This window comes from Cyprinus carpio, chromosome B9, assembly GCF_018340385.1.
Source record: "Cyprinus carpio isolate SPL01 chromosome B9, ASM1834038v1, whole genome shotgun sequence".
In the NCBI taxonomy this organism is placed as follows: Eukaryota; Metazoa; Chordata; class Actinopteri; order Cypriniformes; family Cyprinidae; genus Cyprinus; species Cyprinus carpio.
The window spans coordinates 14,004,606-14,027,571 of NC_056605.1; the positions used below are offsets into that span (position 1 = coordinate 14,004,606).

Here is a 22,966-nt window from a genome sequence, read left to right on the forward strand (position 1 = left end):
CACAATATATACAACCATCTTTTACAAAGCTCAAGTGACAAAGGTGAAGAATTGTTAATGGAGCAGATAAAATGCCTACAATTGATCACTTTGACTCATACTTTTCTGAAATGTGAGGTTTATTATTATTTTTTTAAAACTTTTTTCTTTCAAAACTCTATTTGAACAAGTACATGTTAGTAGATAACATGTTATGTTGTAAGTTACCCAACCAAAATTTTTGGTTTGTTTCAAATCTGGACATCATTTTTAATGTTACTATTTTAGTGTTTATGCAAACAAAAAGTGTATAGTGTATTATTATTTTTTTTTCATTGTAAACCTTGATGAAATTATTTTAGTGTGCATATGAGTCATTTTTTAACATTTCCAACAGAGTAAATTATACTGTGATAATATTGATGTGATCATTTTGTTCCCTATAATCGTGATATGAAATTTTGTTTCATCTCTAACTTGTTGTCAAAGACAATTTACATAGAAGTTTTCTTAACCACATCAAGACATCCTGTTGTGCAGAAGACTTCTTGAACATGTTTATTTATAAAACAGGGTATTTTCACCTTGTGGTGGAGTTGAGGTGCTGATGTGATGCAATAAAAAATGCTGGGTTATTTTTTCTACCCAAAAACTGGGTTAAGCCTGTTGGGTCTTATGTTGTGTTGCTGTTGGGTAGTTTTTGTGTTACCCAGCCACTGGGCTAGTGGCAGGGTCAGTCTCACTGACAGCTGAAACTATACACAGAAGAGTTGAGTTACAGTCAGAGCACAGGCTTTCTGCATCCTCTTCAGAAGAGAGCGGTTCTCAGCGTCTCCTAATTTGTGCACTTCTTCAGTGAAATTTGTGTTTGTGTACATTTTATTTGCTCTATAAAATCTTTATTGTGCTGTAAATATTTAAAAAGAATCACACAGCGACGGGATGTCAGTCAGCTAATGGGCAATGGTCATATTGCATGATGGAAATGCATTTTGCCTTGCACAACATAAACTGATAATGAATTTATTTCATTTTTATGTTAAAATATGTTCTCTAATGTCAGTAATGTTTGTTTATGGGCAGGTTATGGAGTCAGTCACAGCATCTTTCAGTTACGAGTGATACGCAAGGCGGCGGTCTGATGTTTGCAGTTCCACCGCCAAACAGCAGCCCATCACTGGCTCAGATTTCAGCAACACAATGGCACGAGAATAAATACTATTTCAGGGATTAGAGAAAATCATTGAACACACTTTAATTAAAATGTTACTTTTGATTATTACTGTTGCCTCTAGTAATTCTGTGTATGATTTCTAGTTTCCACCCCTTTTTAAGCCAGCAATAAAGTAATTTTTAAACAATAGTTGAGTTAAATAAACACTTAACCCAGCCAACTAGGTCAAAATATTCCAGCATGTCTTCTGTCCAATATTTAACCAGCACTGGGTTGCCAAATATGTTTTTAACCCAATATTTTGGAGTGTGTGTTTATTGTTTAACCATTTATAATACATTTCTTGACTTTTCTGGGACTGAGGTTGCCATGATAGAGAGCTCTGGGACCGTAGCAGCTTCAGAAGTGACAGAAGTGATCACTTTGCAGGATTCTGTTGGGTCATTACATGTCACAGTCTCTGTCCGTTCAGTTTCTTTGCACTTTCATTTTCCCTCTGTTTGCCTGATATCTCAGTTAGTTTCCTTATTTGATAATTAGTTCCTTTTTACCTGTTCTGTTTTACCATTAAAATGTTTTTAAGCTCTGCTTCCTCAGTTCCTTTGTCTGTTCTTATATGTTTTGCATGGTTTTGTTTCCCTGTGATTTTCCAGAGTGTTCGACTTATGATTAAAGTTATTTTTTTCTCATGAAAGTGCGCTTCTTTACAGTCACCGCACATGACATTGTGTCAGGGAAATGTGCTGTGAAGCTCTTTAAGACACACCACAACTAAATGCAATAACATAACCAGTGCAATACTATTAATATTTTTACTATAAATATATTTTATTTCTAATATATTATAAATATATAAAGATTTTTAAAATAAAAAAGTTATTTATTAAAAACAATTTACAGTATAGAATAACTATATACACTATTTAAACATCCCTAAGAAAGTAATAAGTCCTATGTAGAGAGATGTTAAATAAATATTTTAAATATAGTATAAAACTATTTACACTATATACACAATATACTACTGATTTAAACATCCCTAAGCCTGTAATACAGCCTAAGCGGAGGGATAATATAATACATATTTCAAATATAAAAAGTATAAAACTGTTTACGGTATATACAATATACAATATTTTTAACTCCCTAGGCCTGTAATAAGGCGTAAGTATATAATAATTATTTTAATTATTAAAAAAGTATTTACACTGTGTATATACAATATACAATATTTAAACATCCCTAAGGGACAGAAATGCCACTCATGTTAGCCTGCCAGACACAATGCTGACTGAAGAGAGAAAACCACTGGGTGGCCGTTTTCTGCTTTTCTCCATGTCTTATGCAGTGACCTGAAACAAAAACATAAATAAGCTTTATCAACACACAAAATAAACAGCATACAAAACATGCATTATTAAAAGCAGGCAACATTCTAAAAATAATGTTTAAACATACTTTTATCGATGATGGGAATGCAGGTTAGATGTAATTACGTGGTGGGTGTTTATGAAAACCCAACATCAACCAGTCATGATAAGACATTTGCTCCAGAAGAATCCTGTTCTCTGTATGACTCTGCAGACAAGCCGACAAAAAATAGATGCATTCTGTGTAAAAATTATGGGAGAAATTTGATTATTAACTTAAACTTCACACATGCTATCTTTAATCATTTTTGGTCTTTGCCAAACATCTCACCTTGTGACACAGCAAACATGGACTGGTCATTGCTCAAGAAGTATAATTCACTGGCTTGTGGAAAACATCCAGGCAGCATTACGAACAGAACAGAACAGAAGCACCCCCAGTGAAAACACTGTTGCGGGCTTTGCATGGTAAAAGCCTCTGTCATAATACTCCGGAGGCATGTACGGTCTTGTGCCTGGAAGAAAGAAATTTTGTTTGATGGTCATAACACAAGAATGTTTACTAGATACAGGATGCATCTGAGTGAGCTAATAAATTTGCTACCAAACTGATGCATAATACTTACCACTGGAAGACTGTGAAAATCCTGATGAACAGAAGTTATGTGAATTTAGGCCTACCAAGCAGTTATTTAAAACCTAATAAAGCATGTTTAGTCAGTATGAGAGTTTAAACAGGTTGAGTTCTCTAATGAGCAAACATAAGATACATTACTAGAACTTGAAGAACCCACACATTGTAAGTAAAAAACATACCTTAAGACCATCCTTGTAGTGAATCCCTTTACGCACTGAGCCAAATCCTCCTTGACCCAGCCTGCCACCAAATTTGTACTGCCTACAAATGTGATCTGTTAAAAGAGAATAAAAAAAATAAAAAATAAAAATTTAAATGTTACAGCTGTTTTGGGTTATGACAGTAAACTTACTCTTGTCCAGCTCTCCTGTTAGAATGGAGTCAGTGATGCCATCTACTTTGAGGTGCACTAGAGAGGCGGTTCCCCTATCTATTTTGGGTCGCACTGCACAGGCAATGCCCCCATCTACTTTGGGATGCACTTCATAGGGCCCCCATTTATTTTGGGATGCACTGCACAGGCAATCCCCCCATCTGCTTTGGCACTCACTGCACAGGCACCGTCCCTATCTGCTTTGAGACTCACAGCAGAGTTAATGTCCCCATCTACTGTGAGACTATGACATTGTGTTCAGTGGAGCTCACGGCAGAGTCAAAGTTGCCAGCTGCTGACAAACACCCTGAAGAGTCAATGTTGTCATCTGGTGATGAACACTCTAGCATGTCAAAGAGTTCCGGTTGGAGGACTTCTAGCAACTCTTAAAGATCTAAAATGCAGATAAAAGTACATTTTATGAATAAAACCCATATTATAAAAGGGATAGTTCCAGTCCTTGATTCTGATTGGTTGAGCCGTGTTCGAAGCTGTTGTAAATTACTCTACAAGCATACACCTTAGTTTACGTCTGTTGTTGCTCTGCAACCACTTTGTTGCACCCACAACCGTTTCTGAGGAACTACATTGTTAGGTGGAAGAATAATGTTTTTATTAATATCATTACATTTTATTAGCTTTTTTTTATTTTGTGAAACCTTGCTACATATATGGTATAACCGTTTTATAAAAGCAATAAGCCCCGTGAAGCCGTGGTGTACATTGAATTCACTGTAAACCACGGCTGCTTGGGGCTTATTGCTTTTATTTTAGGGTTTCTTCATTTAGCACTTTTTAGGCTACTTGGTGTCTTGAAAACTCTTCTTTTTTTTTAAGCGATTTAAATAAATTTGTTTCCGATCTTAACAGTGACACCTAATTAGAAAGCTATCCAGATCAATTTCACCAAAACAAAAACAGAGATTATGACACTGAACACATATTTCCATGTAGAACAACTGACTCTAGCTTTGTTTTATTTTTGTTTTGTTTTTTCGAGAGAAACAAGTACGCAAACTTGGCATGTTTCCTGAATATCTACAAACATTTTAAAAAATAAAATATTATTTTACCATAAGTACGTCTCCAGAATGTTTCCATTCCTGCCATCTGCAGCTTCTCAGCCTGTACAATGTCATACTTTTTTCTTCTAGAGCGCCACCTCCAAAACCTCTTCCTCTTTCTTGTTTTCTCCTCTATTCTTGCACCACTGCCATCAGCAACCTCACCAGCCACAACAGGCCTCTCATCAACCTGTTGAGCATGGTTCTCCTCCTGGATTTCGTGTACACACCCACTTTGTGTGTGTGTGTGTGTGTGTGTGTGTGTGTGTTTAACACATTAGTTTCCTTAGTTAACCCATATTATACCTATAACGCGGTTGTACCGTTAACGCCTTATTTTACTATCAGACTACTTCAAACCTACAAAATAGGTGAGATTTGAACTTTTTTTTATACTTGCATGCAACAGAATTCTGTCTGCAACATCATCTGCACTCATGCATAAGAGAAACAAAACATTTTAAAACATAACAAAAATAAGGGTATTTATTTATTTATTTTTGTGGTGCTTCACGATATGTTCAGTTCTAGGTAAGTGTCATTTTCATCTAGGCCACAGAGAGGCAAAAACGAGCTATTGCACAACTTTTCAACAGCAATATGGAAAAAGCACAAATTAAAAAGGTCGTAACACGGGCAGGCTTGTAAAAGCATTTAAGCAATAGCCTAAACGGAAAAAAATCAAACAGCTGTGGTCGAATATTATGTCTGAATTTAATACACGAGAAAAAAATATATATATTCTTTAAAGATTTTTTTCATTATAATGGTCGGCTGATGGCGCTAAACAAACGCACATGATCATTGTAAAAAGTTCCTTGAACAGGACAGCGAGTCTGATGAGGTACAGGGCAACTTGGGCAATGCTGCCTTCAGCAGGCAACCAGGTGATGCACAGGGGCCACGACTGATCTGAAGTATTCAGATAGAAATGTATTACCCATTTTGGGAAAGTGCCCAAGCAACATTACTCAAAAAAAGTTTCCCGGCAAAATTGCTCAAAAAGTTGCCCCGTGTAACATAAGTCTTAAAGATATTAAAAATAAATACAGTAGGCCTACATACAGAAATAGGCTACAAAAATGTACACTTATCGATTTGTTTATTCTTTAAGAGAGTTTTTAATGATTTATTATTATGAACACAAATACTTTAACCATTCTTATCTCTTCAGTGCACACACACAATTGTTCTAGAAGGATTTCTCTTTCTTTGTACATGCATTTTCATCACAGAGTTTTTCTTTACTACAAAGTATAAAGGTGTTTTATTTGATCATCACATCTTTGATAAAGGTGTTAAGGACCAATACAAAGTACCCTCCATACAGAAAATCCAAAGCCCTTCACACTGTCATTTTTATGTTTTCCTGATTTTGTAACCTGTAGTTTAATTTTCTATTACAGGCAATAGTTTTGTAAATTCTTAGTTAATAATAATTACTACAAAGCTGTAATTTAGGTACAATTACATAAGTCACTATCTATGACTGTTATTTATTTCTGAAGAAAGTGTGTATGTGGCAGTTGTTGTTTCTGACAACATCAGGTCTGTGACGCACCGTGTGTGTAATATGTCAGTGAATTCTTCACTTTATTTCATTCACTCCTTGTTGATATATTGCACTCAACTTCCAGGCACTATGGAAATTATAGAATCAGTGAACAAGTGAGTGATTTCTGACACAGCAACAGAGTCGACAACGAGTGCTGGATTAATTTTATAATGGGGAAAAAAAATTGTCACGCATGCTTTATGAGTGCTGGGATATTTTTATTGTGTGCTGTAAACAGATCAGAGAAGACACTGTTTGGCCGCAATCAAATGTGAAAAATGAAGTGAAATAAAGCTTAGATGTCATTAACTGTGAAAGAAGGATTACCTAGACCAACTCATACATTTGTAATAAAATTGTTTTTAATTGTAAAAACTCCATACACTATTACAAGATTAAGTATAACACAAAAAGAAATCGAGATGACTTGGTAAGAAGGCTAAACAATGTTTGGAAAGGTCAGTGACAGTAAATCATCTTTCTGAATGGAACACTGACAGATAATTTCATTGACACTTTATGAGATTTGATGACATTAGTGTAATAAAGTGCATGCTTTGATAAATACAAACCCTGCTTACCATTAATAAAAACGATTGTTTTCAGACTATTAATGCAATTGTGTATGCTATATCAAATGATGATATTTTATTAAGCTGTGATTGCTCTTGGCATCTTTTCTTTTTGATATACTCTTTTCAAGGCACTTTCAATTGGCCTACATGTTTTTTTTTTTTGTTGTTTTTTTTGCCTTTTTTGCCAAATCTTCAATAATAAACTAAATATCAAACTGATTTGAAAGTTTCTCTGTTTTCATATCTCATTATAGGCTCACTACTGTAACAAATAAGTTGTGTGTTAATAATTCACACATATTTGCATCAGTGATAGGTTGATCAAAATATAAAGTATAAAAGGATACTTCATAGAATTCTGTTATTTATTTCACATATATTTTAGTAAAATTGTAGCATATCAGATAAATACTATAGTCATTTATAGCTAAAATCATCACACATACAGCATGGCATGTTTTTTTCTGTTTATTTATAACTTTTTTTGCATTGATCTTTTATAAGATATAAGTGCTTTATTGCTTTTTGGCTCAAAAAGTGTTTGATTGGAGTGTTCTGAATTGCAAAAAAACTAAGAACTAAATCAAAATTATTTTTCTTATATGAACCTTATCAGTGTGCAATACTACCCTGCACTATCTTGTACATTTTGCAGTTATTTTCATAGTCCTTTCATCTTCCATCCATCCATCCATCTAAATATATCGACACCCTTTTATTCAGGATTATTTCATCCACCCTAAAAATCTACATACACTTACAACAACAGTTTCAGTGAAACCATATTAAATGCTCTGATACAGATTCTCTGCCCTACACATTCCTATTATCCTCTGATTCATGTTGATATTAAAGCCTTTCTTGTCACAAATAAGTGAAATATTCCATATAGTACCAACACACAAGAATAATCATACACACAAGCGCATGCACACCCCTCGCATCCATATCTCTCATCTTAAGGCTAGTTCACACTCCCAGCTTCTTATCCTCCGGGACGGTTCTTTAACCCAACCTACACGGCCAGATCACCTGGTTTGACTCGGTTACTACTAGTTCCACTAGTCTTGCTAAGTCGGCGCTTGTCTCTGAAGCAGCCTGGTTGGGAGGATGGTGTGGAGGGGGCGCTGGGTGTTATCTCACCCAGTACTTGGACCTCAGGGCTCTCGTAGCTCATCTGCAGGAAGTCCACAGCCGGCTCAAGATCATTGTGGCTTTGATGATGCCGCTCAGTGGCCATGTTGACAGAGTTCTGCTGGTGGGCCAGGCGGTTGGTGAAGGGCTGACAGGTTTTATGGATGTGATGAAGATGGTGGTGTTGAAGATGCGGGGGTGATGTTGGACCTTGGCTTGATGCTAGGCACTGGTTGAAATCTGGGGGTGGGGTGCAGGTTTGGGAGGGATGTGGCTGAGCCGTCTCAGGCAGATCCATTGGAATACTTGCCTTGCTGTGTAGGACTATAGAACCAACTTTGGTGTTTTTGCCATTGACATCATTGGCGTGTTTGTCAGCATATTGTCGAAGGCATAGCTTGCACTGTTTCCATGCAAGGTGGTACAGTTCTAGCACACTCAGAAACAGTGAAACAGCCGCCACCACCAGCATAAACACAATAAAGACGTTTTTCTCAGTTGGACGGGACATGTAACAATTCACACGGTTGGGACAAGGTGACATGTCACAAGGATACAGAGCATTCAGGAAGATTCCATACATCATGTACTGGATAACAATGAAGGTCACTTCCATGACCAAGCGGATCATAATACTCAGGACGTACGTCTGCAGTAGCGCCCCCTTTAGGTGGATCTTTGTCTTTGTGTCTTCGGCTTTCTCATTCTGTTCCAAATATTGCTTCTCTTCTTTGCCCTCCTCACCCTTCTCCTCCTGCTCCTTCCGTTTCTTCTTCTCCTCCATGCGAACGATATGCATGGCGTGGCCCATGTAGATGAGGGACGGTGTTGATACAAAGACAATCTGCAGCACCCAGTAGCGGATATGGGCAATGGGGAAAGCTCGGTCATAACAGACATTGGTGCAACCGGGTTGTAATGTGTCACACATGAAGTCAGACTGCTCGTCACCCCATGATGATTCCGCCGCAGTGCCCAGCACCAGGATACGGAAGATGAACAGCACAGTCAACCACACCTTCCCCACTGATGTGGAGTGCTCCTGCACCTCCTCCAGAAAATTACCCAAGAGACTCCAGTCCCCCATTACTCCACACTAATGCTAAGAGAGAGCAAAAGAAGGAAAATCAACATTGATATTGACCCATTAAATGTGTATGGCTTTACACATAAATCTAATAATTGCACACACAAAATGCAAAATGCCTCACATTTCTTGCAAAATGAAACACATCTCAAAAGCAAACATTTGCAAACACCTTTGCTATAATATTAATTCATGTTACATGTGTTTGTGTTACATACAGAATTGTGTGTTGCGTTTTGCAAAAAGTGCTTTATGAAATTGAAAACTGAGTCAAAGGCAGAGAATTGGCATATGGTTTTGCAGATTTGGTGTGTGGTTTTGGTGATTGAGTGTTGAAAAATAAAGATTTAGTGTGTAAGCAGTTGAAAAAAAACTGTAATCCATGCACATATAAACTGACCAATCAGAATGGATATTCAAATGACACAATGTTGTTAGCTTCCATTCAAAATGCTACGGAGAAAGGAACAAGGATATAGTGAAATTTGTCTCTTTCCAAGGAAATCATGCTTTTTGTTATTTACAAGTAATGTTATTTTAAATCCTGCCCTAAAAAAAGTTTTTGTAAAAAAAATTGTTTATTCTCTCTAGGAAATGTATTTATTTATTTTTCTTTTGTTAAAACGGTTTAGACATAGTTTTACTGCTCGTATATTTGTTATTCACTAAATAAAAAATAATAATTTGTGAGTATGTATATATATATATATATATATATATATATATATATATATATATATATATATATATATATAATTATGTGGAGAGAAATAGTTCCTCTCCCTTGTATCCTGCTGTATGTTTACAAATCGCAAAACACACAGTTTTACAAATGAGGATGTCCACAAAGGGGTTGTGTGTGTGGGTGTGTGTCAGATTTTGTCAGGTTTTGCTCACTTCTGGGTACCAGTTTGTCCCCAAAATGTGGGTAAGTACACACACACACACACACACACACACACAGGTATTCCTATCATTATTGTGACATTCCATAGGAGTAATGGGTTTTATAACATACTGTACAAATGGTATTTTCTATGCCCCTACACTAACCCTATTTATAAAAGTATTATAGTAATTAAATATTCGTTTAGTCATCACAAAAACGTGTTCTATTTTGTTGCAGATCATTAAACCGTTAAGTTGCCTCAGAAGTCTGTCCGAAATCAATTTCATCAATTTCATAAATTTCGTGAATTTTTTCTGAGATGATTTTTGTGAAGTCATTGCCTCATACGGCAGCGAGGTAGCAAGTCAGCTGCCTAAGTTTTTGGATGCAGCCAACGATTCAGTGGCCCATTCATAAAGACAATCACTAGCTTCGTTTCTAAACGAATCAGCCGTTTTGAATGAATGAGTCAGTGGATCCCTCATTAAGACGGAGAATTGCTGCCACCTACTGGTGGCTTTAGTATCATATTTATTTATCCATGACAGGTTTAAACCAACCAAGGTGCTATCTCAAAAACACACTCTGCAAAATATGGTAATTATCACATATCAAAAAATAAATAAATAAATAAATAAAATTCATTATTGCACATCCCTAAAATTACCTAGCATCATCTTTTAAAAAAAAGTTTTCCCAGAATTTTTTTATTCATTTGTATGGTTAATATTAATGTAATTGTGAGGTTTAACAAAAGGTAATTCAGCCCGCACAAGGGGACATTTTCTCCGATCCAGCCCTCAACCTCAAATGAGTTTAAAACCCCTGATCTAAGATAAATCACTTATTGTTCTTTAGAAACTATAGGCTATCTATTGAATCTATATCTATAGCTGCACCAAACGATTCACTGATTGACCATTAAGATGAGTTAGATTAAATAATATACAAGTGTATGAAACTGAATGAGAAGGCATGCAAATGAAAAGTTTGATAGAGCATTATGAAAAGCAGTTAGTGTTAATGAAACCTTTATATAGATGAAAAAATTATTTTGTGTAATGAAAAGAATACTTTGTGATTGTGTGTATGTACTAAGACAATTGCAAATATGCTGAAATGTTTGAAAAAAGTGCACTTTTGATTATATTTTGATATTAGTACTAAGAGTTTTGAAAATGTAACGGTTGTTTGTGAAAATAGTACCAAAGCGAATAAAAAAAACCTGTAACTGGAGAGATTATAATGCTGCATTCATTAATCAGTATTTTTTAATATATCAAAGGGATATCATTTGTGTACGTGTGCATCAAAAACAATGCAGTAATGCAATGCAGTCTTCCCTCACGGGTCTTTAAGTGTCACACAAATTGCTAAATCCAAAACTTAACATTATGTTTCCTTTCTTCAAATAGTAACTGAACTGAAGGCATCTAGTAGTGTAATTATAGCCTACCTAAAAATAATATAATTTCTTTTGAATGATATTGTTATCTATTGGTTTATTATTAAAAACCTATCAAACTTCTTTTTGTGAAAAATGTGCTTGCTGTCAAATGCAAATGCATCTAGAAAGACTTTTGTTTTTGTAAACGTAAAGATTTTATGATGTTGTATTTTCAGACAATAGTGTTTTGTATATTTACAGTAGGGCCTGAGAGGGGACCACTGTGTTAATTTTAATCTGGACTGCCCCAGTTTTTGGGGAAGGACGGGAACAGTGGTCTTGGCAGGGTAGGTCAGGGCAAGGTGATGCCAAGGGCCCTGAGAACTGTCACTCAGAATAACCCTGTCCAGGCCTAGATAGGGTGATCATTTTACCACAATACAGATGTCTGCCAGCTACATCACGTGTGTGCCTTTGTGCTTCTGTTTTTGTTTCTGTATGAGTGATGAAGCTATTAGGATGCTGCATGGACTAACTGAACTTTTCAACACAGAGACAAATCAAACGACATGACGGGGTCAGTGTTCCAAGTTCAGACAAATGTGGCAGGCTGAGAAACCAGACCAGCTTTTATGTAAAATAAAGTGTGTGTGTGTGTGTGTGTGTGTGTGTGTGTGTGTGAAAACTAAAATTTGCATTCATATATATATATATATATATATATATATATATATGTATATATGTATATATATGTGTGTGTGTATGTATATATGTGTATATATACACCCCCCCTAAAACAGCTCGTTCAAACAGGCCCCCATATGTCTACGTCACAATGTGGGAAGATTTGCATAACGCCGCCCAAATGTTCACGCAAAGAAAGAAGGCGTAAGTTTAATTCTCGCTGTTGCCGCCGGCGCCATGTTGTTAAGATGCTTGTGAAAGCAAAAATACTTTGTTCGGCCTTCCAAAAGAGGACACAACTAGAAATCAGTGGTAAAGGTTTGTATTTACAACACTGTTCCTGAACAGTTATATAATATTTAGTGTGCAGCACATTTTATGGAGGACTGTTTCCTGATCCTGGGAGTGAAGACAACAGTGCCGGCTGTTCTGACTCACAGTCTGTAAGTACGTTTACATATGTAAAAGATTTGCCACTGATGATTCAAACGTGAGTTTTGAGAAGTGTAGAGTAGCAGTTCTCAATTCCAGTCCTCGCGCCCCCCTGCTCTGCATATTTTGTTTGTTTCTCTTATGGCTTCAGATGTTTGTTCTATTCTAACATAAGTACCCTGCGAAGTGGACATCACAGGTTATTCTACCATAATTCCAGTTCGAAGTGAACTTATATGTTCCATTCAAAGTGCATTGAAGTGTGCGAGACGCAAATTTAAATTGTATTTATTTACAGAGGTATATGATGTCACACTTGTCTGTGTATGAAGACGTTGCGCAGCGCAAATCTGTGAATGAATGTTCCACAGATTTCCCCTGCTCAGGGAGTAGGGAGCAATGAACACTGTGTAGGGACCATGTCAATGGGAACACAGTTAATGCACGGAGCTCACTTCTAATGAGCTGATTAACTGAATCAGGTGCGTTAAGGAGAGACATGCAAAATATGCAGAGCTGGGGGGAAAGAGGACTGGAATTGAGAACCGCTGGTGTATAATAGAGCTTGTTGTTTGTCGTTTCTCTGATCACAAATGCAGACATTGTTTTGTTTACGTGGTGCGATACAATGCAATGCGTAAAAACACAGTATACGTCATTATAATCCATAATTATGTCCCCACTTGATGCAACAAATGTTTTGTTTGTAATGGGTTTTATTGTTTTTTTTCTTGTGGCGCAGGTGTTCTGACAGGGACACGCATCACAGTATGTTAAGGGGCGTAACATTTTCATCACACACTAGAAGTATTCAGCCAATCACAAAGCACTGGATAGCTGGCCAATCAGAGCACACCTTGCTTTTCAGACCGATGAGTTTTGTAAAAATCGACACGTTGCAGAAAGGCGGGGCATAGAGGAGAAACAATAATGTACAGTATGTGGAAAATAATGTGTTTTTTGAAACTTAAACTGCATAAACACATTTCATTACACCAAATAATGTTCTTTTTAGCAGCATCATATGATATAAATGAAGTAAATACTCAGAATAAACTTCTTCAAAAGTTTCCTCTCTATTTCTCAAACATGAGCTCAGGTGTATTAATCTTAGACACTAACATTAACACTGTCCAGTAGGGCTGTGCAAAAAATCGAATACGATTTTCATGCGCATCTCTTCAGTAAAGACGCTCCTGTAATTAGTAGTAGTAGATCTCCAGCACGTGCGTTCAGATCAGGGTTGCCAGGTTTTCACAACAAATCCTGCCCAGTTGTTTCTCAAAACTAGTCCAAAACTAACCCAATCGCGTTTCCAGGAGGTTCCCCGATAAAAATTGCATCCCGGGGTTAAAATATAAGTTTTTGGTCAGGGTTGCCCTGGTAATATTCACATTTTAGGTGCTAAATATCACATTATTGGTATTGGGGTCGCTTCAACCCGCGAACATGAAAAACAACCGCAGACTTGGCAACACTGGTTGGCATTTACTACACAGAGCTGTAATTCACTGATAATCTACACAAAATCGATTTTAAAATCGCAGGCGTTTCTTTCTCGATTTTGGAAGCGATTTTGTGTAGCTTGTCGGTGGACTACGGCTCTGTGTAGTAAATGCCGCTCCACCTGAACCAGTGTTACCAAGTCTGCGGTTGTTTTTCATGTCCGCGGGTTTGAAGCGACCCCAATACCAATAACGTGATATTTAGCCCCTAAAATGTGAATATTACCAGGGCAACCCTGACAAAAAACGTATATTTTAACCCTGGGATGCAATTTTTATCGGGGAACCTCCTGGAAACGCGATTGTGTTAGTTTTGGACTAGTTTTGAAAAGCAACTGGGCAGGATTTGTTGTGAAAACCTGGCAACCCTGATCTTAACGCACGTGCTGGAGATATACTACTAATTACAGGAGCGTCTTTACTGAAGAGATGCGCATGAAAATCGTATTCGATTTTTTGCACAGCCCTACTGTCCAGTGTTGCTCTGCTTCCCAAAATAACATCAGTGAGTGTAAATGTCTTATAAATCGCATTCATTTTCTCCTACACAGTTTATAACATATATAACATTTTATATTTATATGTTAAGACATTATAGTTCTACAGTGTCACTTTGTCTGTTCCGCTTTTATTTTGAAAAGCGCCGTTTTTCTTCGGATGGTTTTTTTTGTGACGCTAGACTTCCGCTACTCTCTCTTCACAATGTGGTGTTCACGTATCGTCGGAAGAACGGTAAAAACTTGTAACCACTTTAGTTATTTATCATGTTCATCCATGTGAATCTTGTAAAGAAAGAGTTTACATTGTGATTTACTTTATTATTTTTGTATTGCTCGTACATGTTATTTCTAAGAGCTCCGAACTGTGAGGGTGTGTCGAGCTAGAGAGCATGGTAGCTGATGGCAGAAAAACTCTTTTGATTAGCGCCCTTGGAGAAGCGGAATGAGGTATGAAGGAAACTGGGTGGAGTTTGTATTATTATCAGAAGGGATATTGTTTATGGAAAAGAGAATGTCAATACTTCATTTGTTTATGGGTTTATTGCACATGTCATAAATATAAAAACATTATTTCTGTAAACAATTATAATATATTGTTTCATTTAAAAGAAGCATGTGATATTTCATTTGTCAGGAAGGCTTAAAAACACATTTCATATTTCATATTGGTCATTTTGTTAAAATGATTGTAATAATATGTGAACATGATTAATGTGCGAATTATTTGTGAAACTACATAGAAGCATTTTGTATTTCTTCTGTTTATTCTGTAGTTTTCACGGTGTTCATGGTGCATGGTGCTCGTTGAGAGGAAGAAATAAATTGACACCCGTTTGAAACTCTCTGCGTCTTGATCAATATATCCGAGGGGCCGCTACAGTGAGCACTGCCTCATTTCTGTGAATGCCAGTCCAGCCACGTCAATCTCCCTTTAAATAAATCACTCATTCCGTAAAGGAGCTTGCTTTTCTCTTAAACGATTAGTTCTAAATGAAATTGATACAATTGATCAAACAGCTTAAAAGGTGTAAAAACAATGAGAAAGTGTGTTATGTGTTTTATTCTCTGACACGCACATTGATCTTTTCTTAGGGTCTGCATGTGCCTGTTTTAGTTGTTTTCTTTAGCACCAGTTAAGATTACCTCGGAAAGGGCTTTCGATTTAATGCTATTTACAGGATGTTGTCACTCGAATATCCATTAAACCTCAAATGTTTTATGAAGCACAACTGCGGCCACACTAGAGAGTTACCTTTTAAAGTGTATGTGTGTGTATGGGTCTGTGCCTGCCTGTGCTCTCACACCCATCCTGTACCAAACCCTGTTTTGCTAGTACCGGTCTTGCTGGTCTCCTGTAGAATGGCCAAATAAGGACAGACAGATTTGAGCAGAGGCCCTCCTACTAAAATAGTCAAAATGTCTTATTAGTATTTAGTGAGACAATTAAATAAGTGGGCACTAATGAAATAACTGGATTTTATAGTATAAAGAAGCTAATTTTGTCACTATAATTAATTAATATATATATATATATATATATATATATATATATATATATATATAATATATATATATAAATTAATTTATTTTTTATTTTTTTACCATCTTGAGTTTTTTCACTTATCTTTTGTGAATTATATACCTGGAAGTTTATATTTCTTAGTAAGTTTTGTTAAATTGTCCCAAATGTACTTGAGACATGAATTTTAACCTGATACATTTCCTGATCATGTCAGGTTCTGGTCTTTAAATTAGCTACTGAAGAAAAGGGCAGTGAGCAGCTGACTGAAATCTAAATGAAATCTTACTATGTGTCAAATCTAATTATGAAAATGTATCGAAAGCAAAGAGGATATTCAATTAGCTGTCTTTAAAGGAATAGTTCACCCAAAAATGAAAATTCTGTCATTAATTACTCATCCTCGTGTCAACCTTCTTTGATCTTTGGAACACAAATTAATATATTTTTGATGAAATCAGAGTGCTTTCTGATCCTGCATAGACAGCAAGGGAACTATCAAGTTCAAGGCCCAGAAAGGTAGTAAGGACATTGTTAAAATAGTCCACGTACAAGGTAATTTGTGTTCTGAAGATGAACGGAGGTCTTACGAGTTTGGAACGACATGAGGATGAGTAATTAATGTCAGAACTTTCATTTTTGGGTGAACTATCCCTTTGACCCTATGTACAGCAAAGCACTTCTTCTGGCATATAAAGTGCTAGTTTGTCTTACATAATGAGTTTCGTTTATACGGGCACATCCACATTTATCAAATGTGCAGTCTGGTTCCTAAGAAATTCAGCATTTTCTTGTTCAGTTATGATGTTGCTAATGCATGCCGTCTCAAAGGTGTTTTTTATGTGGCAGTGGCACAGTCTCACACCAGATGCTTTGGAAGTGACAGTCAATCAGTTACAGGAACTCCACAAACTCGTGTGCATATGTTATGTTGGCAAAGGCTGTTCAGAATGGCATCGGTGGGAACGGAATCTTAGACATGCAAAAAAGAAAACAGAAAAAACAGAATGAGGACGGAAATATCCGTCTGAGTCACACTGACTGGGCGATCTCTGTCGCCAGTGTGCTCTCTCTTTTTCATTTTGTCTCTCCATTTTCCTTTTTTTTTCCATCTTCCTTTTCTTCTTCTCTTAGGAAGCAATTTCAAACAATATGATTTCCTTTATAGGAAACAAGTCTCTTAGGGTCTACAAGTGCAAGGGTGTTTTCTTTCCCAAACAGAGCAAAAGAACGACATGAGATAAGAGTTAATTTGTGCTGAATTTTTTTGCATCTGGTTAATGCACAGAATCATAAAACTACAAAACTCTTATCATGAGGTATTATTAGAGGTCAAAGATCGCTGTATTTCTTGAAGATAGCAAACAATGGGACTTCAGAGTGCATACACAGGTTGGTGAGATGAATGACAGGCAGGAAGAACTTTCACCTGCTCTCATATGATTTTCTGTTTGTGGAAGGAAAGAGCTGACATTGGTTATTGGCCTTAAAGGGCCTTTAATGTATATACTCACACACTATTGTTAGCTGGTTAAATTAAGAAACATTTACCCTTCAATACACAAAACCAATGTATCTTGAATTTGACATTGTTATTCATTATTATATTCATTTACTATTAATATTTAATATTTATCTGTTTTTTGCTTCTGATAATTACTTAATAATGTAATAATTTATGTAAACTAGATAGATAAATAGGTCGATCAGTCGATAGATATTTAATTTATGGGTTTAAATGTAAAGCAAGAAAATAGAGACATGATTTATATTAATAAATCAGTGACTTGTGTAAAACATTGATTTTCAGGCTCTTTTTTTTAATTTTATTTAGTTCAAATGAAAGGGTGCTTATGCATCAGGATCTGAGAAACCTTTCAGAACTCTTCTTAAGCTTCTTTTAAATTGTTTGTTAGGAAACATCAGAGCTTCCCTTAGCCCTCAAGGATTCTTCGTCTATTCTTTATGACTGTAAGCCACTGTCAAACATTCAATAACAAAAATAAACTTAGAATAACATGCAGCCTCACACTCCCATTTTCATCAGTTTAACAAGCTGGGAACATTGCCACAACACTTTTGAAACAGTCTAGTAGCAATTCACAAAAGTGCCAGGCACTGTTGGCAAGTGATGGCACACTGGTTTTCCTCAAAGTGATCATGTTGCTGCGGGCACACCGATACTCACACCATAAGAGGCTCTGCAATGCCCACGCATGAGACCAACCCCTTAACTCTGAATAAATATTTATTTAAGCCCTTTCCCCTCAACCTGATGTCAAGGACTACCAGAATCATCATGACACCACAGACTGTAGTCATATCTTTGTCCCAATATACCAGAAATGTAAACTAGGCAAGACACAAAGACAAACACTCTGGTTAATAGTTCTAAGTTTATCCTCTGCAGAATCTGCATGGTTTATCTTTTTTTTTTTTAATAAGAGGGATCATAAAATTGCATATATGAATAAATTAATGATAAAGCTATTGGCAGAAATTTACACTTTAAATGTAAAGACAGTAAAACATTTATAAGGTTAAAAAAGATTTCTGTTTCAAATAAATGTTGTTCTTTTAAACTATTCATCAAAGAAGCCTGAAAAAGCAGAACAACTGTTTTCAGCATTACTAATAAGAAGAACTATTTCTTGAGCTCAGACTATTTGATATCAGCATATTTGAATAAAAATTAGAAAGAATGATTTCTGAAGGATTATGTGACACTGAAGACTACAGTAATGGCTGTTGAAAACCAACTTTCCATCACAGAAATAAATTAAAATGTAAAATATATTAAAACAGAAAACAGCTACTTTATTGTAATAATATTTCATGATATTACTGTTTTTACTGTGTTTTTGATTGATTAAATCCAAATACATGAAAAAAAAATTGTTAAAACATTACAAACAATCATAACCTGCCTCTGCATTTACTTCATTAAATATTCATGTACACTTTGAAGACACAATAACTGGACAAAGTGAACTATCATCATTTCCAGTTAAAGTCTAAATGTGTATATGCACTTGTGTTACCGGACTTGAACTTGCATACCAATGCAAAATGCATGCTTTAAGAAACAAAGGACAGAAACTATTGTTTAAGCCAGGCATTCCAGGACTGACACAGGCCACTTTAATGGATAGAGAGGTCAAGGATGAGACTCTGAGTTTAGCCATGTGAAGTGAGAATACCCCTCGCCTTACTCAGCCCAATGCAGAACCCCATTATAAAAAGACACCCGCACATATCAACACCTGCTATCCAGTGGGATCCCTCATATGGGTCATGAAGGCAGTCCTTTCTCTGTTTGTCAGGCTGCTAACAGGGTGATGTGTTTCCTTACATGGTGGTTCTGTTTCTCTCTTCACTGTCAAAGCAACTGTACTGGTCTTATTAATCAAGACAGACACCACTTGACATCACATACAGGGCTTTTGTACTTTGTTATTTGCATATGAAAGATATAGAATATATTTAACATACAGTGACGACTCTTAAAATGTATTTGGACTCTCAAGCCACACTTATAAATGTATGAATGCCACTGCATTAAGAAACAAAACAGCAAACCAAGACCAACAGAATTTTCACTTTTAAAGAAAATATTTCACAAAATAAAAAAAGCTTGGGTTTTAAACAAAAATTAGGGGATTAGCATCCCCTTAGCATCATTTGTTTGTAGTTGCAACTTGGTTTGATATTTAATTTAATTTAACATTAATATATTTGTAAGTGTAGGTTAAGTGGGGAATTATAGTTATATAAGTAAAACTAACTGCAATCACAGAACAGGTGATCTAATTCACTTTTGTACTTAGAATAGACTAGACAATCAGTCAGTCATTAAAATAGTCTTTGGCCAAAGTACCATAGAATCATAATCCTTTAGAATGACAAAAGTGATGTCATAATGTGCAAATGAGATTTGATTCAAAATGATTATTTGTGACATTGTAAAAAAAAAAAAAAAAAAAAAAAAAAAACAATATTCAAACAGTATCTCAAAATTATTTCATATTGTAATATTTACATATTATTTTAAATATTGATATTTTAACATTAAATAAATAATAAAAGTACCAAATGATCTCTGTTTATTTTTTAATTACAAAATTCAGCACTAAACCTCAAAATAATGGAAATAAATAAAAGAAATAAAAAAGTCTTATTTGACCCACAGATCTCTTAAACAATTAAAGTGATGCATAGAAGTTAATTACCTGTCTGACTTCTGACTTATGAGACTGTCTTTGGTTGAGTCTTCTGTGGTCTTGTCCTCTTCAGATGAATGAGTGGGCTGTTATTCTGTGGCCCGGGGGTCCTGTGGATGTAGCGCAGCTCTGGTGTCTGTATGACAGTGGGGATATACTGAGCAATGGAGAAAAAAGGCAGTGTAGCTCTTTAGAAAACACTCGAGCAATTTCTGGAGTTCATATACAGCACAGGCCCTCTTGTGCCCGTCTCACTGTGGGAATAGAGCACAAGCGTGGGACACTCTGAGAAATACTGGACCATCTCAGGGAGTGTTTCAAATCCCCCTCCACTCTTCCTTTTCCTCCTCCCCTCTCTTCCTCTGTCCCTCCCTCCCTCTCTGTCTAGTTGCCCCCCCCCATCCCAATCTACAGCACCCCACCCGCTCCCCCATCAGAATGCACTTGGTGGCACTCTATTTTGGTGAGAAGAATACCACCGTGTAAAGAGAGGAAGTCAGATTGTAATAGAAAACAATGGCTGTTCTTCTCAGGCTGTTTGTTGGTGATGTGATGCGTTGGTGATGTGTCACTATATGTGCTTGTTAAAGTTTGAAGTTTTACCCCCTGCCCTGATCAATAAACCTTTTCATGCAACAACCAAACAAGCATATCTGCAACATACATGCACTTCCACACGTAAACTATGACTAGGTCTCCCCCCCGCTTCTCTGTTTCTCTATGTATATATTTATAATTGCATGATGTAATAGCTTTGTAGTGCAGTTTTTATTTAAAATGCAAAGGCACACTAGTTCAAATTAAATTAAAATTTCAACTGAACCAGATATCACTGTGTGATATTTTGAACATTTTAAATTTCATATTAAAAAGGGAGGAAAAATGGTCTTGAGGGTGGGTAAATGACAAAGCAAATGATCGATTGAATGCTTTATTCTACAAATAACCATATGAATGGGTGATGTAAATACAAATTATTTTTTTTTAAACTAAAATCAACTGAAACTTGAGATTATCATTTTATTGCGTTGGTTGTTGTAGGTATTGCGGCAATTCGGGCATTAAATGTTCAGCGAATGGCATTAAAAGGTTAATACTCTATTGCATTTGCAAAACAATATACCATTACCACCTATACTAAGCACTCCGATAAATCAACCAAAAGTGTCTTTTATCATGGTGTGTGTTTCACGGGACTTATTCACAAGCACTCCACCGCACCAGGTGAACTACTGAGCAAGTTTACTACATCAGAAAAATTATACGTACTGAGTTGGGTATGGGATGTAAATGTCAAAACATACTGATTTTCAAATCAGACAAAACGTGTTTTGAGGTCATATTATTGTGCAAGGAGCCTTGCGAAAATAAGAGTTTAGTTATTGATAATCTGCCCGGTAATCATAACATGTGTGGGAAAGAATAATATTTGTTGATGTTTTACTGCCACTAGTTGACATTTCAACTGGAAGTCTGAAGTTTATTGTGTGTGAACTTTTTGGAGTTGTATATGTTTTTGGATGTCTAAAATGTAGGTAGAGGCCTAGGTTGGCAAATAATTATGAGTATAAATAATTAAAGCTGAAGTTATTGGCACCTAACTCACAAAATGGGCATTGAGTAACATAGCAACACTAGCAATTACCACAACATCCTAACATCCTGCTTGTGAGTTTAACACTCACATTATCTACAGAAAATGTACAAGTGTAGTAGTTTTTTCTTCATGAGCTAATCAATTCAGAATTCAATGTAGCAACAATTATTGGATCAGTATATATAGGATAATAAAATCTTGTACCTGATTACATGATCCCTTTTTCCTCTTCATTCATGTGTCCTTTTCTGTCTCCATCACACAGTCTTATTAGGCTACTGTATCCAAGTGAGAATTAAATTTAACCAACTTCACAGAGACTAATTTAAACAGAAGCCTGAGCTATAACCCCTCTCTCTCTTCACTTCTCTTTCATTGCTTCTGCTGCTCATCGGCTGAGAGCCGGAAGATGTATGTCAGCTTTATATAATGGCAATCTTTTAGGTTTCATTCCTCCTTGCTCAAGGGTCTGTGTGTGTTTGTGTGTGTGTGCACGTGTCTGTGTGGTATTTGAGTACTTCTTGCTGCTGGGTCCATGTGTGTTTGTGTCTCTCTCTCTCTGTGTGTGTGTGTGTGTGTGTGTGTGTGTGTGTGTGTGTGTGTGTGTGTATATATATATATATATATATATATATATATATATATATATATATATATATATATATATATATATATATATATATATATATAAATAGCATAATGTGGACAATGATGCTAATTTGGTGTAAGGGACACCAAAGGTTACTAAGGGCTGATGATGTTTGTGTCATTAACAGATCACTCACTTATTAAGAGCCATAGAGAAATAGAAAGCAAGGAAAAACAAGCAAATGGAAAGCTTTCTTGAAATAATCTCTTAACCTATTTTAAGAACTGCTTACTTTAATTAATACCATTGTAACCATCGTTTCCATCAAAATGGAAAATTTATGAAAATTTCCATCAGGGATCTGTTTTACTGTCAAATGTACACGTCATTTCTTATTTGGGCACATCTAACTCTGCACATAACATCGCTCTCAGTCAATTTGAGTATATAATACATTTGAAATAAATTAACAGTAAAAAGAATTGCATGTTATGTTTAATGTAGTTTTAAAATTATGTTGTGCTCTATATAACTTGGAACTTAAAGGAATAGCTCACCCACAAATGAAAACTTGTTCAAAAACTACCTTCTTCTTTGTTGTTCCCAAGAATTTTAGGAACCAAACAACAGTGGAGTCCATTGACTTCCACTGTATGGAAACAAAATATCTGAGTAAATAAAATAATACACACAGAC

The 22,966-nt window shown here is 35.9% G+C and overlaps 1 protein-coding gene and 2 long non-coding RNA genes across 4 annotated transcripts; 1 reads left to right on the forward strand and 2 right to left on the reverse strand.

Annotated features, from left to right (window-relative positions):
* Positions 1–2,301: 2,301 nt before the first annotated feature.
* Positions 2,302–3,637, reverse strand: LOC109095731. Its single transcript, XR_006155516.1, has 3 exons — positions 2,855–3,637; positions 2,612–2,763; positions 2,302–2,505 (listed from the first exon to the last, which is right to left on the reverse strand). It is a non-coding gene; the product is annotated as an uncharacterized LOC109095731 (long non-coding RNA).
* Positions 3,638–5,943: 2,306 nt separating this feature from the next.
* LOC109095965 (gap junction alpha-5 protein-like) lies at positions 5,944–22,062 on the reverse strand. Of its 2 annotated transcripts, XM_042731057.1 has the most exons (3): positions 21,886–22,062; positions 20,094–20,220; positions 5,944–8,963 (listed from the first exon to the last, which is right to left on the reverse strand). In XM_042731057.1, the coding sequence occupies exon 3, from the start codon at positions 8,946–8,948 to the stop codon at positions 7,743–7,745; it is 1,206 nt and encodes a 401-aa protein (XP_042586991.1). In that variant the 5' UTR covers positions 8,949–8,963; positions 20,094–20,220; positions 21,886–22,062; the 3' UTR covers positions 5,944–7,742. The 2 variants fall into 2 exon arrangements, with proteins under 2 accessions (XP_042586991.1, XP_042586990.1); XM_042731056.1 differs by lacking the exon at positions 21,886–22,062 and having other exon boundaries at positions 20,094–20,438.
* LOC122138464 lies at positions 14,761–15,187 on the forward strand. The gene is made up of 2 exons (XR_006155586.1): positions 14,761–14,792; positions 15,119–15,187. It is a non-coding gene; the product is annotated as an uncharacterized LOC122138464 (long non-coding RNA).
* Positions 22,063–22,966: the final 904 nt, after the last annotated feature.